The sequence below is a fragment of the Mobula hypostoma genome, chromosome 7 (assembly GCF_963921235.1).
Source record: "Mobula hypostoma chromosome 7, sMobHyp1.1, whole genome shotgun sequence".
Classification (NCBI taxonomy): domain Eukaryota; kingdom Metazoa; phylum Chordata; class Chondrichthyes; order Myliobatiformes; family Myliobatidae; genus Mobula; species Mobula hypostoma.
This window is the reverse complement of record NC_086103.1, coordinates 178,667,961-178,687,262: the sequence shown is the minus strand read 5'-3', so window position 1 is coordinate 178,687,262 and position 19,302 is coordinate 178,667,961. Positions and strand designations below refer to the sequence as shown.

Sequence of the window (19,302 nt, the reverse complement as noted above, 5' to 3'; positions counted from 1 at the left end):
ACATTAGAAACATACAGTATTGTGCAGAAGTCTTAGACACATATCTATTCAGGGTGCCTAAAATTTTTGTACAATACTGCAGTAATTTTATGTATTGCACCGTACTACTCCTTAAAAAAAAAACAACCAAGTTCATGACATATGTGAGTAATGATAAACCTGATTCTATTATGAGTCTCTGTTGTGGACTGAGAAGGGGGCAGGGAGAGGGGAGGGAGCAGGAAGCACCAGAGAGACATTCTGTAATGATCAATAAATCAATTGTTTGGAGCCGAATTACCTTGCCTGGTGTCTCAGGGCTGAGCGTGTCTGCGCCCACACCACCCCCACCCAGGCACTCCTTCTCTGCCTTCTGTCCCACACCTCTCCTGTGGCACTCCACCCTCACCATCCCCAACAACTTTTGCTCCTGCGAGAGTTACAAATTCACTCTCTACTCCAGACAAATGCAGTTCCGTGCAAAGGTCTTAGGCTCCCTAGCTATATATATGAGCCAAAGATTTTTAAACTGTACTGTAATTTATGTACACGTGAAAAGCAGACCACCCCATCAGTGTGTAGAATGAGCTGCCAGAGCAAGTGGTTTAGGCTGATTATTGTACAGTGACATTTGGATAAATACATGGTTAGGAAAGGGTTAAAGGATGTCGAGCATAGAACATTACTGCACAAGGCAAACCCTGTGGTGACACTTGTGGACTGCCCCCAACACAAATTTGGACTGTAGTGGTCATTGATGCAAATGTCATCTCACTGTGTTTTGAGGTACATGTGACAAATAAAGATAATCTTCATAATCTTTAAAATTATAAGGGGTTTAGTTGGGGCAAATGCAAGCAGGTCATTTCCACTGAGGTAGGATAAGACCAGAAATAGAGATCATAGGTTAAGGGTGAAAGGTGAAATGCTTAAGGGGAATCTGAGGGGGAAATTCTTCACTCAGAGGGCGGTGAGAGTGAGGAATGAGCTGTGGGTTCGATTTCAATACTTGAGAAGTTGGGTGGGTACATGAATGGGAGGCGTCTGGGTGCAAGTCAATGGAATTAGGCAGAACAACTGTTCAGCATGGCCCCATGTTCTATGACTCTAAAACTCACTCACCGTGAGCCTCCACATCATACTCCTCTCCTTCTTCGTCATCCTCCTCGAAATCATTCTCCGAGTCCGTGTCATCGGGGTCTGGATGTAGAGCCTGGCAGTCGCACATTGCTGTGAACATCTGATCCACTGAAAAGGAACAGCGACATCAACTTGTGGCTAACTTAATTTTGACTAAAAAAGCTCCAGTCATCCCCTCAGTCCAGGGTCACATATGGGTCAAACAAAGGTAAATGGGATTAGCTGAGTCCCGATGAAGGGTCTCAGCCCAAAACTTCAACTATTCATTCCCCTCCATAGATGCTGTCTGACCTGCTGAGTTTCTCCAGTATTTTGTGTGTTACTCTGAATTTCCACCATCTGCAGAATCTCCTGAGATAATGACCTAACTCAGAAACGCCAGCTTTCCATCCGTAGAGTCACAGAAACAGGGCTCTCAGCCCATCTAATCTGAGCTATCCGAATTATTATGCTGCTTAATCCCACCGACCCGCACCCAGACCTCCATACCCCCTCATCCATGTACTGGATTCAATCTCTCTCATAAATATTGAAATTGAACCTGCATTCACCACTTCTGTTGACAGCTTGTTCCACACATTCACCACCCTCTGGGTGAAGAAGTTCTCTCTCAGGTTCCCCTTAAACATCTCACTTTTCACCTTTAACCCATGACCTCCAGTTCGAGTCTCACCCAACCTCAGTGGAAAAAGCCCTATCTATACCACACCGAATTTTAAAGGTAATGAAGGTTAGCTTTGTTTGTCACGTGTACTTTGAAACGTACAGCGAAATGTGTTGTTTGTGACAACAACCACTACACTCAGAGTGGCGAGTGTGGAATGAGCTCCCAGTGCAAGTGGTGCATGCTAGCTTGATCTCAATGGTCAAGAGAGGTTTGGAGAGGTACATGATGGGAGGGATAAAGAGGGCTCTGGTCTGGGTGTAGGTCGATAGGAGTAAGCAGCTTAACCGGCTGAGCAGGAAATTGATGGGCCAAAGGGTCTGTTTCTGTGGTGTAGTTTTCTATGACTATGCGTCTCATCTTTCACCTTTAGCCAACGACCTCTAGTTCAAGTTGTTTTACCATTCACCCCCCTCATTTCTATACTGGCCACCTCTCCTCGCCCAGCCCTGATGCAGGATTTCAATCCAAGGTATTCTCAACTCCTTCCCTACCTGACCCCACAGATGCTGCTCTCCCCATTGAGTTCCTCCAAGAGATTGTTAGCTGCAACACCTTCAAGTGCATTACCACCACTGAACTGTTTTCTGAAGAAAAAGCACACACAGCTCTTTTCCTCACCTGATATTGCCATTCTGTGGGTCAGGAAATTAAACATTTTGTTGCTGCTGCTTTTGGGGAGGACACTCCCCTAAACTGTGAAGCCACACGATCTCCAGGTTACACAGAACGGCACAGCATGGACCTGACCATTCAGCCACATCATCATGCCCATCTTGATGCCAATTTATACTAAATGTTCTCCTCCTGTGCATCAACAATATCCTTGCATATTCATGTGCCCATAGTGGTTAGCACTTTGCCTTCAATTCCCGCTGCCCTCTGTAAGGATTTCATACCTTCTCCCCATGGGCTTCCTCCCACAGTCCAAAGCCATACTGGTTAGTAGGTTAAATCATCACATGGGTGTAATTGGGCATCACAGGCTCATTGGGCTAGAAGGGCCTGTTACCATATCTCTGAATAAAATTTAAAAACTAAATTCTACCAAACTGTCTGCATTCACTACTATCTCTGGTAACTCATTCCAAACCACCACTCTGTTAAAGAAAAAAACTTGCCTTGCACATCTCCTTTAAATTCAAACCCCCTCTGACCTTAAAATGCCCCCAAATTCTTGACATTTCTACCCTGGAGAAATGATTCTGTCTTTTGTATCTATGACACTCATAATTTTAAAGTTCTTTATCAGGTCTCCCCTCAGCTTCCAACGCTTTAGGGAGAACAACCCGCATTTGTCCAACCTTCCCTTCTAATTCAGACAGCACCCGTAAAGCTCTTCTGCACTCTCTCCGCAGACTTCACATCCCCTAACGGGGCTATCAAAACTGCACGATACTCCAGGTGCCATAAATCTTCTTTACCACCTTACCCACTTGCTTAGCCACTTTCAGGGAAATGTGGACCTGGACCCTACAGTCCAAAGTTCCCTCTGCAATCTACCTCTTAAAAGTGAGAACAGCAAACTCACTGGCGTTCTGCTTCAGTTACACTGTGTAATGGGTTCAGGCTTCAGAGATGGCTGTGTGAGCACCGAATTCATGACCTGGCCAAACCAGGTACTGGCACAGGTCAACACCCACAGTACTGACAGCCAAATGGAGTTTGTTTATTTATTTAGAAATACTGCATACTTACAGGCTCTTCTGGCCTGAGGCCACTCTGCCCAATAACATTCGTGATTAATTAACCTACTAATCAGTAGGTCTTTGGAATATGGGAGGAAATCCATGCAGTCATATGGGGCGAGGGGTGGTTTGCAGGAGGTACATTAGCAGTGGAAATTGAACCCAGGTCACTTGCAATGAAAGGTAATTTGATAAAGGCAGGGATAATAATTAGAACAATACTGCAGAGGGGCTGATTCAAACCAGCAAGGTCGAGCACAACACCAATGAGAAGAGTGAACGACACAACTGCTAACAGAATATTGTGCAGAGTTGGTACTCACAAGCTGTTTTGTCCACTGGCACAAATCGAACCTCTGTGATCGGGTCGGCCTCATCATCATCCTCTGCCTCTTCACCATCAGATGCCTTTTCTTCCATATTTGCTTCTTTGTCATCTTCTGTCAATGTAGAGGTAGTTTTTACTTCAAACTGATCAGTTAAATTAACTTTACCCTTCATAATTCATCCCCTACAATGCCACTGGATAGATTTCCAGCAGGATGGCGAGGTGGCGATACGGCTCTACTGAAGGAGGTGCAGGGCCCTCCTTCCCCCCCCCCCATTAGCCTGCAGGTCACCCTTGATGTAGCACCTGCTTAGCCCCCCACCCGGATCAGGGTCATGTGAAGCCATAGGAGCAGCTGGTGCATATCACAAGTCCTGGTTCTGCGACCACTGACACCAAGCAGACAATCTCAGAAGAGTACTGATAATGGTTGGGGTCATCTACCTTGTAAAGACTCTGCCCTGAAGAAGGCACTTGTGTAGGGAAAATTCCCCAAGAACAATCATGGTCAATGGAAAGACCATGATCAGCCATGTCACATGACACGGCACCCAACGATGATGATGACGACAATGACTTTGGTACTTTAAGATAGCGAGATTCTTTTTTGTCCCTGGTTATATGATAAGAATGAAAAGGTGATCGTGGGATGGCGAACTGCATCAGAAACAACAGAGAATTGGTCTTTCTTAACCACATTTGTGCATGCCACCAAGCCTCAATCCCTGCTGGAAACTTAACCTCTTAAGAACTTTTCCAAAGTTAAGGGCATCCTGAATTTGTGAGAGCAGTTAGTGTTGTATTAAAAGTTCAAAGTTTAAAGTAAATTTATTATCAAAGTACGTTTATGTCACCACATACTACGCTGAGATTCATTTTATTGCAGGCATTCACAGTAGATACAAAGACACATGATAGAATCAAAGAAAAGCTACAAAGACTGATAACCAACATCCAAAGAAAATTTGTTCAAACATAAAAAAAAATCAAAACAAACAAATAAATAAATAATACAAAGGACAAGAGTTGTAGAGCTCTTGAAAATAAGTCCATAAGCTGTGGAACCAGTTCACTGTCGAGGTGAGTGAAATTATCCACACTGGTTCAGGAGCCTGATGGTTGAGGGGTAATAACTGTTCCTGAACCCAGCGGTATGTGATCTGAGGCTCTTGGTAGCTGCAAGAAGAGAGCACAGCTTGTATGGTTGGGTTCCTTGATGATGGATGCTGCTTTCTTGTGGCAGCACTCTGTGCATATGTGCACAATGGTGGGGAGAGCTTTTCCCGTGATGGACTGTGTCCACTACTTTTTGTAGGCTTTACCATTCTTAGTCATAGGTGCTTCCATATCAGGCCGTGATGCAACCAGTCTGGATACTCTCCACTGTGCTTTTATAGAAGTTTGTCTAGAATTTAGAAGACATATTATTTCTACGCAAACTTCTAAGAAAGTAGAGGTGCTATTGTGCCTTCTTTACAGTGGCACTTGTGCGCTGGTCCCAGGACCGATCCTCTGAAACGATGAAGGGCTGTGACCCATAAGGAATCCTGCTTTAGGCACAGGTGGATAAGGTGAAATGGACACCAAAGATCAAACAACTTTATTATCAAGGTACATACCATATATGTCACCATATACAACTCAGACATTTACTCTCTCAAGAAGCTGATACAGGCCCCTCAGGACCCACACCATCAGGTTCAGTAACAGTCTTCATCCATCAGGCACTTGAATCAGAGGGGATAACTTCACTGAACAGTTCCCACAACCAATGGATTCACTTTCAAGGACTCTTCATCTCAATATTTAATGCTTATTATTAATTTGTCTGTTTTTTTTCCTTTTTGTATTTGCAGTTCGTCGCTTTTTTACACAATGGCTGTCTGACGTCTTGGTGTGTGTGGTTTTTCACTGATTCTATTGTGTTCCTTTGTATAGACTGTGAATACCTACAAGAAGATAAATCAGATTAAGCTGTTACTGCCAAGCTCCATGAGAACGACATTCATTGGGCTAATTCAAGGCTGCTTACTGCCATCTCCAGTGCACAAGTGTAAAGGAGAACGAAATAACTGTTACTCCGGATCTGATGCTGACAAAAAAATAAAATAAAGAACACAACAATAAAAAATACAGTATAAACACATGAGATAGCTTATATACAGAGATTCATCACGCTAACCGTTATGCTACCGTGGTGGCCTTTGAGGTACGTGAAGCAAGATGCAGAGGTATCCATTCATAAGGTGACTGACAGGAAATTATATAGTCGTGGTGGTGGGATGGGTTAGTGGGTGGAGGCGATGATCAGTTTTACTACTTGGGGAAAGTAACTCCTTTTGAGTCTGATGGTCCCGGTGTGGAAATAGCCTCCTCCCTGATGGGAATGGAACAAACAGTCCGTGAGCAAAGTGGGTGGGATCCTTCATGACGTAATTGGCCTTACATAGAAATCTATAGCACATTACAGGCCCTTCAGCCCACAATATTGTGCTGTCCATGTAACCTACTCTAGAAACTGCCTAGAATTTCCCTAGTGCATAGCCCTATTTTTCTAAGCTCCATTTACCCATTTAAGAGGCTCTTAAAAGACCCTATTGTATCCACTTCCACCACTGCAGCCGGTAGTGCATTTCATGCACTCACCACTCTGTGTGAGAAACTTACCCCTCATATCCCTTCAGTACCTATTTCCAAGCACCTTAAAACTACGCCCCCTCGTGTTAGTCATTTCAGCCCTGGGAAAAAGCCTCCGATTATCCACAAGATCAATGCCTCTCATCATCTTATACACCTCTATCAGGTCACCTCTCATCCTCCGTCGCTCCAAGGAGAAAAGGCCAAGTTCACTCAACCTATTCTCATAAGGAATGCCCTCAAATCCAGGAATCATCCTTGTAAATCTCCTCTGCACTCTCTCTATAGTATCCATATCCTTCCTGTAGTGAGGTGACCAGAACTAAGTACAGTACTCCAAGTGGGGTCTGACCAAGGTCTTACATTACCTCACGGCTTTTGAAATCAATCCGACAGTTGATGAATGCCAACACACCATGTGGCTTCTTAACACTGTCAACCTGTGCAGCAGCTTTGAGTGTCCTATGGACACGGACCCCAACATCTCTCAGATCCTCCACACTGCCAAGAGTCTTAGCATTAATATTATATTCAGCGTTCAAATTTGACCTACTAAAATGAACGACTTTATACTTATCTGGGTTGAAGTCCATCTGCCACTTCTCAGCCCAGTTCTGCTTCCTATCAATGCCCTGCTGTAACCTCAGACAACCCTCCGGACTATCCACAACACCCCCCAAACCTTTGTGTCATCAGCAAACTTACTAACCCACCCTTTTACTTCCTCATCCAGGTCATTTATAAAAATCACAGAGGGGTCCCAGAACAAATTCCTGTGGAACACCACTGGTCACCGACTCCATGCAGAATACAAAAAATCTACAACTACCCTTTGCCTTCTGTGGGCAAGCCAATTCTGGATCCACAAAGCAAGGTCTCCTTGGATCCCATGCCTCCTTACTTTCTGAAGGTGCCTTGCATGGGGAATCTTATCAAGTGCCTTACTGAAATCCATATACACTACATCCACTGCTCTACCTTCATCAATGCATTTTGTTACATCCTCAAAGAACTCAATCAGGCTCGTAAGGCACGACCTGTCCTTGACAAAGCAATGCTGACTATCCGTAATCAAATTATGTCTCTCCAAATGCTCATAAATCCTGCCTCTTAGGACCTTCAACAACTTGCCCACCACTGAAGTCAGACTCACTGGTCTATAATTTCCTAGGTTATCTCTACTCCCTTTCTGGAACAAGGGAAAAACATTTGCAAACCTCCAATCCTCCGGTACTTCTCCCGACCCAATTGATGACACAAAGATCGTCACAAGAGGCTCAGCAATCTCCTAACTTGCTTCCCAGAGTAGCCTGGGGTACACCTCATCCAGTCCCGGCGACTTATCGAACTCAATGCTATTCAAAAGCTCCAGCACATCCTCTTTCTTAATGTCTATATGCTCAAGTGTTTCAGTCTTGCTGTAAGTCATCCCTACATTTGCCAAGGTCTTTTTCCCTGGTGAATACTGAAGCAAAGTACTCATTAAGTAACTCCGCTACCACCTCAGACTCCATGCACACGTTTCCACTATCGCACCTGATTGGTCCTTTTCTCATCCTCTTGCTCTTCACATACTTGTAGAATGCCTTGGGGTTTTCCTTAATCCTGCTCTCCAAGGCCTTCTCGTGGCCCCTTCCGGCTCTCCTAATTCCATTCTTTAGCTCCTTCCTAGCAACCTTGTAATTTTCTAGAGCTGTAACAGTACCTAGTTTCTTGAATCTTTTGTAAGCTTTTCTTTTTTCTTAACTAGATTTTCTACATCCTTTGTACGCCATGGTTCCTTAACCCCACCACTCCCTGAACATTTGCCACATTTCTGCCGTGCGTTTCCTGAGAACATCTGCTCTGAATTTATGCTCCTTAGTTCCTGCCTAATAGCATCATTCCCCCTTACCCCAATTAAATGTTTTCTCAAATTGTCTGCTCCTATCCCTCTCCAGCGCTATGGTGAAGGAGATAAAGTTGTGATCATTACCTCCAAAATGCTCTCCCACAGAGAGATTTGACACCTGACCAGGTTCATTTCCAAATACCAGATCAAGTACAGCCTCTCCTCTAGTTGGCTTATCTACATATTGTGTCAGGAAACCTTCCTGAACACACCTAACAAACTCCACCCCATCTAAACCCCTTGCTCTAGGAGATGATATTAGGGAAGTTAAAATCTCCATTCACAACCCTATTATTATTATTGCACCTTTTTAGTGTTAGAAACAGATGGAGCCCAACTCCATAGATAGTCTGAACTTCCAATTACACTGGATTCCAATTAACTCTGCCAACAGTTAATTGGGGCAACTGCTTTCTTGGGACAAGTCTTAAAGAACAAAAAAACTAATTGAGAAAAGAGTAGGGATTCTTTTTTATTTGGAACATTGTGATGCTTGATTGGAAAAGGAACAGTTGCTAATTAGGATGAGTTGTGGCCATTAGGCACTACACCATGCTTAGAAGGAACAGTTCGTAAATAACTCAAGTTGTGTGTGCTTTGTGTTATGTTATCCATTTGGGCTGATGGATGCAGATTCAAAAAGCAGTGATTTTTGATTATTGTGCTTTTTTGTTTTGACACTATTTGTTGCAGGAAGGCAAGGAAGGCAGCCCATTATCTGCACTAGATGTTTGCACTGATTTTGTTCATTTAGTCAATTAAAAGAACACAGCAGCATGCACTGGATGAATTCTTTTATCGATAACTACCAGGAACTAATATGCAGTTTTATATTGCTGTGATAGTATTGGTAATGTTCTAATTTCTTCTGTATTTTATTAAATACGCAATTTGTTACTCAGTTTAATTGTAGTTTGTCTTTTTTATACTTTTTAAACTATTTCCACGAAGCTTTGGCTAATTGGGACAGCTGCTTAATTATGCCAAAATGTTCTGGACCCGCTATGTCCCAGTTAACCAGAATCCACTGTATGTAGAAGAGGAGAGATAAAGCAGGAGACCTCCTACTCCGCCTGGCTTCATTATTAAAAGATAAGAAAGGCACATACTCACCCCCCAGCTTGGCATTCACCATCACATACAGGTGCTCCTGGGGATAAACCGTCACGTCCCGGGACACAGCATGCAGACTGATGGATGGATATTCCAAGGAGAATCCCATGCCAGATCCATCAAACCAAGACAGTCGACTGGAAAACAAAAACAGGACGAAAATCTGAATTAATAAAACTCCCGCAAACAGTTCTTTAAAAATAATGAGATTAGATTAAACTTTATTGTCATTGTGCCGAGTACAGATACAAAGCCAATGAAATGCATTTAGCATCTGACCAGAAATGCAAAGAATAGTGTCATTTACAAACTAACTGTGAATAAAAAAGTGCTACAGCACACAAATATAAAAGTACTGAGACAGTACAATATGGATGCAATACTGCTTAGCGCTGTGATGAGAGGTTCAGCAGTGTCACAGCCTCAGGGAAGAAGCTCTTCCTGTGCCTGCTGGTGCAGGAGCGGAGGCTCCTGTAGCACCTACCGGATGAGAGGAGAGTAAAAAGTCCATGGTTAGGGTGAGATGCATCCCTGATAATGCTTTTCGCCCTGCCCAGGCAGCGTTTATGGTAGATGTTCTCATTGGTGGGCAATTGGGTGCCGATAATCCACTGGGAAGTTTTCACCACACGCTGGAGTGCTTTGCAGTCCGATACGGGACAATTGCCATACCACACTGAGATGCAGTTGGTGAGTATGCTCTCAATGGTACAGCGGTAAAAGTCCATCAGTATCCTGGGACAGAGGTGAGCTTTCTTCATGCTCCGCAGGAAATAAAGGCACTGTTGCGCCTTTTTGATCAGGATGGAGGAGCCTGTTCTGAAACTACCTGACACTGCAGATAGTCAGTTAGGTACCAGGAAGTACCAGAGAACCATTCCCGGTGCAAATCAAGCTCTCCACCAACCAGGACTCCGGGATCACATTCTGGAATTCCAACCATTCTTTTCCATGGAAACAGGCCTTCCAACCCAACTGGTCCATGCCAAACAAAATGCCCATATGTTCAGTCGATGTTTCAGGCCGAGACTCTTCGTCAGGACTAACTGAAGGAAGAGTGAGTAAGGGATTTGAAAGCTGGAGGGGGAGGGGGAGATGCAAAATGATAGGAGAAGACAGGAGGGGGAGGGATAGAGCCGAGAGCTGGACAGGTGATTGGCAAAAGGGGATACGAGAGGATCATGGGACAGGAGGTCCGGGAAGAAAGACGGGGGGGGGGGTGACCCAGAGGATGGGCAAGAGGTATATTCAGAGGGACAGAGGGAGAAAAAGGAGAGTGAGAGAAAGAATGTGTGCATAAAAATGAGTAACAGATGGGGTACGAGGGGGAGGTGGGGCCTTAGCGGAAGTTAGAGAAGTCGATGTTCATGCCATCAGGTTGGAGGCTACCCAGACGGAATACAAGGTGTTGTTCCTCCAACCTGAGTGTGGCTTCATCTTTACAGTAGAGGAGGCCGTGGATAGACATGTCAGAATGGGAATGGGATGTGGAATTGAAATGTGTGGCCACTGGGAGATCCTGCTTTCTCTGGCGGACAGAGCGTAGATGTTCAGCAAAGCGGTCTCCCAGTCTGCGTCGGGTCTCACCAATATATAAAAGGCCACATCGGGAGCACCGGCCGCAGTATATCACCCCAGTCGACTCACAGGTGAAGTGATGCCTCACCTGGAAGGACTGTTTGGGGCCCTGAATGCTGGTAAGGGAGGAAGTGTAAGGGCATGTGTTTACCCTTTCACCCTGCCCTCAAGTTTACCTGGTCCATTTCCGACACCTCTCTCCCCTTTCTAGATCTTTCTGTCTCTGTCTCTGGAGACAGCTTATCCACTGATGTCTACTATAAGCCTACTGACTCTCACAGCTATCTGGACTATTCCTCTTCTCACCCTGTCTCTTGCAAAAACGCCATCCCCTTCTCGCAATTCCTCCGTCTCCGCCGCATCTGCTCTCAGGATGAGACTTTTCATTCTAGGACGAGGGAGATGTCTTCATTTTTTAAAGAAAGGGGCTTCCCTTCCTCCACTATCAACTCTGCTCTTAAACGCATCTCCCCCATTTCACGTACATCTGCTCTCACTCCATCCTCCCACCACCCCACTAGGAATAGGGTTCCCCTGGTCCTCACCTACCACCCCACCAGCCTCCGGGTCCAACATATTATTCTCCGTAACTTCCGCCACCTCCAACGGGATCCCACCACTAAGCACATCTTTCCCTCCCCCCCTCTCTCTGCATTCCGCAGGGATCGCTCCCTACACAACTCCCTTGTCCATTCGTCCCCCCCATCCCTCCCCACTGATCTCCCTCCTGGCACTTATCCGTGTAAGCGGAACAAGTGCTACACATGCCCTTACACTTCCTCCCTTACCACCATTCAGGGCCCCAAACAGTCCTTCCAGGTGAGGCATCACTTCACCTGTGAGTCGACTGGGGTGATATACTGCGGCCGGTGCTCCCGATGTGGCCTTTTATATATTGGTGAGACCCGACGCAGACTGGGAGACCGCTTTGCTGAACACCTACGCTCTGTCCGCCAGAGAAAGCAGGATCTCCCAGTGGCCACACATTTCAATTCCACATCCCATTCCCATTCTGACATGTCTATCCACGGCCTCCTCTACTGTAAAGATGAAGCCACACTCAGGTTGGAGGAACAACACCTTGTATTCCGTCTGGGTAGCCTCCAACCTGATGGCATGAACATCGACTTCTCTAACTTCCGCTAAGGCCCCACCTCCCCCTCGTACCCCATCTGTTACTCATTTTTATGCACACATTCTTTCTCTCACTCTCCTTTTTCTCCCTCTGTCCCTCTGAATATACCTCTTGCCCATCCTCTGGGTCACCCCCCCCCTGTCTTTCTTCCCGGACCTCCTGTCTCATGATCCTCTCGTATCCCCTTTTGCCTATCACCTGTCCAGCTCTCGGCTCTATCCCTCCCCCTCCTGTCTTCTCCTATCATTTTGCATCTCCCCCTCCCCCTCCAGCTTTCAAATCCCTTACTCACTCTTCCTTCAGTTAGTCCTGACGAAGGGTCTCGGCCTGAAACGTCGACTGCGCCTCTTCTTATAGATGCTGCCTGGCCTGCTGCGTTCACCAGCAACTTTGATGTATGTTGCTTGAATTTCCAGCATCTGCAGAATTCCTGTTGTTTTTGCCCATATGTTCATGTTTGTCCCATATCCCTCAGGCGTTTCCTATCTATGGTGTTGTCTAAATGCTGTTAATGTGCATGTCTCAACTGCTTCCTTTGTCGGCTCAATCCTTGTACACACAACACTCTGCACGAAGAAGCTGCTGTTTGGAAATAGCAGACTACAAGACATAGCAGATATTCTAGACCAGCCTTTGTCAAGCAACACACATAAAAATTGCTGGTGAACGCAGCAGGCCAGGCAGCATCTCTAGGAAGAGGTACAGTTGACGTTTCGGGCCGAGACCCTTCATCAGGACTAACTGAAAGAAGAGATAGTAAGAGATTTGAAAGTGGGAGGGGGAGGGGGAGATTCAAAATGATAGAAAAGGGGTAGGGATGGAGCCAAGAGCTGGAAAGTTGATTGGCAAAAGGGATATGAGAGGATCATGAGACAGGAGGCCTAGGCAGAAAGAAAAGGGGGGGGGGAAGCCCAGAGGATGGGCAAGGGGTATAGTGAGAGGGACAGAGGGAAATGCCCCCCATCCCCCTCATACCCCATCCGTTATTTATTTATACACACATTCTCCCTCTGTCCTTCTGACTATACCCCTTGCCCATCCTCTGGGTTTTTCCCCCCTCCCTCTTTTCTTTCTCCCTGGGCCTCCTGTCCCATGATCGTCTCATATCCCTTTTGCCAATCACCTGTCCAGCTCTTGGCTCCATCCCTCCCCCTCCTGTCTTCTCCTATCATTTTGGATCTCCCCCTCCCCCTTTCAAATCTCTTACTAGCTCTTCCTTCAGTTAGTCCTGACGAAGGGTCTCGGCCCAAAACGTCGACTGTACCTCTTTCTAGAGATGCCGCCTGGCCTGCTGTGTTCACCAGCAACTGTTATGTGTGTTGCTTGAAATTCCAGCATCTGCAGATTTCCTCGTGCCAGCCTTTGTCAACCTTTTTTGCCGTGGAGGAACCCTTGAAATAATTTTCAGATCTCAGGGAACTCCGCGTAAAAATTATTATATCTACAGCACACGGTATGTTAGCATGATCAATAAGTTGTAGAAATAATAATCCAAACATAATTGTCAATGTTCTTTTGAGTAGAGAATGAAGTTTTAGCCAACCTTTCTTGAAAAAAAGAGGCAGTTAAGCTTAGCTTACCTTTCTTGAACTTAATCTCTTTTCGACTGAATTAAATTGAATCTTTACGTTACATCTCTAAGTATGCAATCATTGTAATTTATAATAAATAGAACAGTCAATGTAACATCGAATCAGTGTGAATTAAACAGTCTGATGGCCTGGTGGAAGAAGCTGTCCCGGAGCCTGTTGGTCCTGGCTTTTATGCTGCAGTACCATTTCCCAGATGGTAGCAGCTGGAATAGATTGTGGTTGCAGTGTCAATAGGGGTTAGACAGTCTCCCTTACTCCAGTAATCCACAACCAGCTCCTTTGTTTTTGCAACATTGAGGAAGAGGTTGTTTTCGTGTCACCACTGTGTCAGAGAGTGATTTCTTCTCTGTAGGCCACCTTGTTATTGTTTGAGATAATGTAGTGTTGTCAGCAAATTTAATTAACAGATTAGAGCTGTGGGTGGCGACACAGTCATGGGTATATGGGGAGTAAAGGAGGAGGACTTAGTACATACCCCTGAGGGGCTCCTGTGTTGAGAGTCAGAGAGGTGGAGGTGAGGGAGCCCACTCTTACCACCTGCTGGCAATCTGACAGGAAGTCCAGAATCCAGCTGCGCAAGGCAGGGTCAAGGCCAAGGTCTCTGAGTTTCTTGTCATGCCTGGATGGAATGATGGTGTTGAATGCTGAACTGCAGTCCAAGAACAGCATTCTCACATAAGCATCCTTCTTCTCTTCCCTTTCATAAATTTTCAAAACTCATAAGGCAAACATAATGAATTTCTGTTAAATAACTGGCTTAAGCCAAAATGGGATTTAATTTTTCTAAAGGAAGGCTTGGTAGATTTAATTTCAGTAAAGTTTGTAAGTTGATTTAATGCTATTTACAACATTTGTTGTCACAATATCAGGATTTTCTTTCTGTTTTTACAAGAGAAAGAAAACCTCTCATGGAGTCAACTTTTGATGGGACCATCAGTACAGGTGCCAACACAGTCCTTCCAAGACATTCCTTTGTTTCCAGCTATGAAGACCAAACATCAAATATATCTTAGCCTTTGCTTGTTTCGGGCAGCTCTTTGCAACAGAAAAAAAGTTTTCTTTAATTTCACCATCATTTACAAACCTTTCAAATGCTACAACATGACATTTATTGGTGAAGTCTGTTGACTCATCAACCTGGATAGAGAAGCTGTTGTTTTTCAGTTTATCACAAATAACTCTTCAGCATCATGTGACATGTCATCAATACGTTGATTTATCTTACTGTCTGAGAGTGAAACCTGTTCAATTTCTCATATTGCATCTTGCCCTACCATTTTACCCACCTAGCATCACTAGGTTCTCACCAACTGTGTGACTTTTCCTTTTCTGGTTAATAAGCTCTGCTACTAAATAACTTGTCTCCAGAACCCTTCTACTGACAGTGACTTTACTAACTGTTTGTTTTGAGATTCCAATAGCCGTTTAAAATAATGAGCACTTTTACGTGTCATATGGCTGTGTTTTGTAGTCAAGTGTCTTCTCAATTTAGCTGGAGCCATTGCTGCACTTGTAAATTGTTTGCCACAGACTAGGCACAATGAAATAGGACAGCTTGGATCACCAGTCATGTAAAGCCCATTGTCAAGACAAACTTCTTTGTGAGTCCATTGTTGCATAAGAATGGCATTATAACCTAAACTAGAAAACTGCAAACTACATGAAAACTTCACAATACAATTCACTTCTAACCTGCACAATTCACATTTTGCAACACTTACAACAAAGCCGCAGGCCAGCAGCTGAGTCATGGCGTGTAAAAATTCCGTCTTTAGAATGAAAATTTCCCTCCAATTTTCTACTGCACTGGTAGAGTTCGATTGCCTCTATAACCGCCTGTGACAATCAATTCCACAGATTTACCAGCCTCTGGCTAAAGAAATTCCTTCTGATCTCTCTTCTAAAGGGATGCCCTTGTATTCTGAGGCTGCGCCTGGACTCACCCACTATAGGAAACATCCTCTCTGCTTCCACTGTATCTAGGCCTTTCAATATTGGATAGTTTTCAATGAGATCTCCCCCCCATTCTTCTACACTCTAGTACAGTGTGTACAGGACCAAAGCCATCAAAGGCACCTCCTGCTTTAGCCGTTTCATTCCTGGGATCATTCTCATAAACTTCCACTGGACCTTGCAGGCACAATCCTTCTTAAATAAGGGGCCCAAAACTGCTCACAATGCACCAGGTGCGGTCTGACCAATGCCTTATAAATCCTCAGCATTACATCCTTACTTTTATATTCTAATTTTCTTAAAATGAACGCTGAACAATTATCAATATTTCTTAAAGCATCAAACAATGAGAATCAATATGGCACACTTGGTGCATATTGCAAAAATCAGCAAGAATAGGCAGACAATTGACCCAGTACTTGTCTCTTTCTTGGAGCAACCAAAAGATTCAGGCCTGCTGTCTTCTCCCCTTCTCACCTTAGGAAGGATTTTTGCGTAAGGCCCTCACATTTCCACATTTCAGGCTTCAAAGACAACAATTTCTTTTTATACACATCTTGATGAGGGCCAGTGACCTCATGCACCTACCCCCCCCCCCACCGGGGCAGGTACAAGGTCAGACGTCTGTACGGGACAGATCCAGGGGCCCAAGGTCAGGTCAGCAGGTGCTGAGGAGGAAGACCTGTGATCCCCAGGGCCAAGAACTGCAGGCAGGAAGACTTGAGGACAAGGGTTGGCAATTTTCAATGGCGGAAGAGGATAGAAAGACATTTGCTTTGCTGTTGTGTTCTGTGTTGTTCTGCTGAACATTCTGGGCATGCTACATTGACACTGGAATATGAGGTAACACTTGTGGGCTGCCCCCATCACATCCTCAGACTGTGTTGGTTGTTAATGCAAAGAACGTATTTCACTCTATGTTTAGTTATACAGTACGTGACAAATAAATCTACTCGAATTAAGCATCACTCAAGAGCCAATTCTATGGGAACACTCAGCAAGACGCCCAGAAGTCAGAGGCAGGTTTTAAGCAGAGAGAAGTATGAAGGCAGTGAGGCAAATCCAGAGCTTGGAACCCAAATGATAGAAGACACAGCCACTAAAGGACATTGGGGGTATGGTAATATCATTCCTGGATGTTGGGGAAATACCAGAATAAGAGAGGGCTACCTAAGATGGAGAGAATTTCCTTCAACAAGGACAAGCAGAGTCACAGAATGACAGAGAGAAGACTGATAGGATTATGACTTATATAAGATTATCACTAGCACCAACACCTTTGTTCAAAATTCAAAGCAAATTTATTATCAAAGTACATATATGTAACCATATACTGCCTTGAAATTTCTTTTCTTGCAGATATTTACAGGGAAAAGAAGTAAAATTGAATTTTAAAAGCCTACAAAACGTAGTGAACATAGACCAGTCCATCACAAGTGAACTTGGCCTTTTCTCCTTCGAGTGATGGCGGATGAGAGGTGACCCAATAGAGCTGTATAAGATGATGAGGGGCATTGATCGTGTGGAAAGCCAGAGGCTTTTTCCCAGGGCTGAAATGGCTAACACGAGGGGGCATCGTTTTAAGGTGCTTGGAAGTAGGTACAAGGAGGATGTCAGAGGTAAGCTTTTCACACAGAGAGTGGTGGGTACGTGGAATGCACTGCCAGTGATAGCGGTAGAGGTGGATACAATAGGGTCTTTTGTACATGGAGCTTAGAAAAATAGGGGGCTATGCGAAAGGCAGTTCTAGGCAGTTCTAGAGTAGGTTACATGGTCAGCACAACTTTGTGGGCCGAAGGACCGGTAATGTGCTATAGATTTCTATGTTCTATAAGCCCTCTTCACCATTGAGCACTTCTACAAGGAGTGCTGTTGCAGGAAAGCACCATCCATCATTAAGACCACGCTCTCTTCTCACCGCTCCCATTGGGAAGGAGGTACAGGAGTGTTAGGCCCCACACCACCAGGTTCAGGAATAGTTGTTCAACTATCAGGGTCCTGAACCGGCGTGAATAACTTCACTCACCTCAACAGTGAACTGAGTCCATGACCTACGGACTCACTTTTAACGACTCTTGTTCACAATGTTATATGTTTGTTTGTAAGGCAGTTTGTCTTATGCAAATTGGTTGTTTGTCTCTGTTGTGTGTGGTTTCTCATTGATTCTACTGTGTTTCTCTGTATTTACCCGAAGAAAATAAATCTTGAGTACTATACGGTAACATGTACATAGTTTGATCATAAATTTACTTTGAAGTTATACATAAACAAAGACTAACAAACAACCATTGTGCAAAAACAAACTGTGCAAATAAACATAAACCCTATCCTCATTATATGCGTCTTCCGACAATGCAGATTCACAGTTATGCGTCAAACCTATTTCTACCAACTTCTCCTTACATGCGTCCAAAACTCACAGTTATATGAGGCTGTTGGGATGAGAAGCACCTCTTTCCCGCCAATACAACTCACGTGCGCACGCCCCAGTCTCACTCCCACCAGTCTCGCATTGGTTTTGACAGTTTGTGGATGTGCAATCTTGTGTTCTCAAACTTTTGTTGTTATTATCTCCGGTGCACTGATTTTGTGCTTGAAATATTTAACAATGCCTCCGAAGCGTTCTATGTCAAGTCCTGGGCCATCAGCCAAGCAGCAGAGAATAGCTTTAACACTTGGAAAAAAAGTTGGAAATTATAAACAGGGCCGCGTCAGGTGAAGGTAACACAGCTCTGGGACGCTACTTTGGCCTGGGTGAGTCCACGATCAGAAACATACAGAAAAATGCTGAGAAAATGAAAAGTGAATCGATTAATTCATCACAAGTGTCTTCAAAGAATGTTACCAAAGTGCATAACCCGATTATGACAAAAATGGAGAAAATGTTGAGTTTGTACATTGAGCACGAAACAAAGAAAAAAAAACAACACTCAGCTCCGATCATCTTCGTGTGAAAGCTTTGGAAATTTATGGTCGCCTTTGTTCAGAGGCTAGTGAGGGAGTGTCAAGTGATATTGTGAGCTTTAATGCAAGTAGGGGAGGGTTTTCTAAGTTTGTTAATCGTCACAAACTTCACAACTTAGCTGTGCGTGGTGAGTAAGCCAGTGCTGACCACGAAACTGCTGAATGTTATCCTGTGCAGTTGTGGGCTGTGATAGCTGAGTTAGGCATCACACCCAAGCAGGTGTTTAATGCAGACGAGACCGGGCTTTTTTGGAAGCGTATGCCGAAACGCACTTACATAACTAAGGATGAAAAGACTGCGTCAGGTTTCAAGGCAGCAAAGGATAGGTTGACTCTGCTTATGTGTTCCAATGCCGAAGGAGACTGTAAGATGAAGCTTCTCTTAGTTTGCCATTCACTAAACCAGATGAAGCCCCTGGCAGAATTTTTTTAAGGCTGCGGAACACTTGGCACAGATGGCGTTGCCTTGTGGTACTGCTTTTGTGTCGTATTGGTATGAAAATGTGAATAAATTACAGATAAATCATATTTGGGAAGCCCTCCAGAACACATCTCTATTTTCTCCATTTAAATAATTATTCACATTATGCATTTTCCATACTATGTGTTGACTGCGAGGAACGTATCCCCCGTATATAAG

General features: G+C 44.5%; 1 protein-coding gene across 2 annotated transcripts in view; it reads right to left on the bottom strand.

Moving 5' to 3' along the window:
• The window catches only part of clns1a (chloride channel, nucleotide-sensitive, 1A), a 47,762-nt gene that overhangs the window by 20,131 nt on the left and 8,329 nt on the right, over positions 1 to 19,302 (bottom strand). For both annotated transcript variants that reach the window (XM_063054633.1, XM_063054631.1), the window contains exons 2-4: positions 9,441 to 9,577; positions 3,795 to 3,911; positions 1,102 to 1,227 (exon numbers count right to left, since the gene is read on the bottom strand). In XM_063054633.1, the coding sequence (XP_062910703.1) occupies positions 1,102 to 1,227; positions 3,795 to 3,911; positions 9,441 to 9,577 (380 nt within the window). The remainder of the gene's footprint in view (positions 1 to 1,101; positions 1,228 to 3,794; positions 3,912 to 9,440; positions 9,578 to 19,302) is intronic.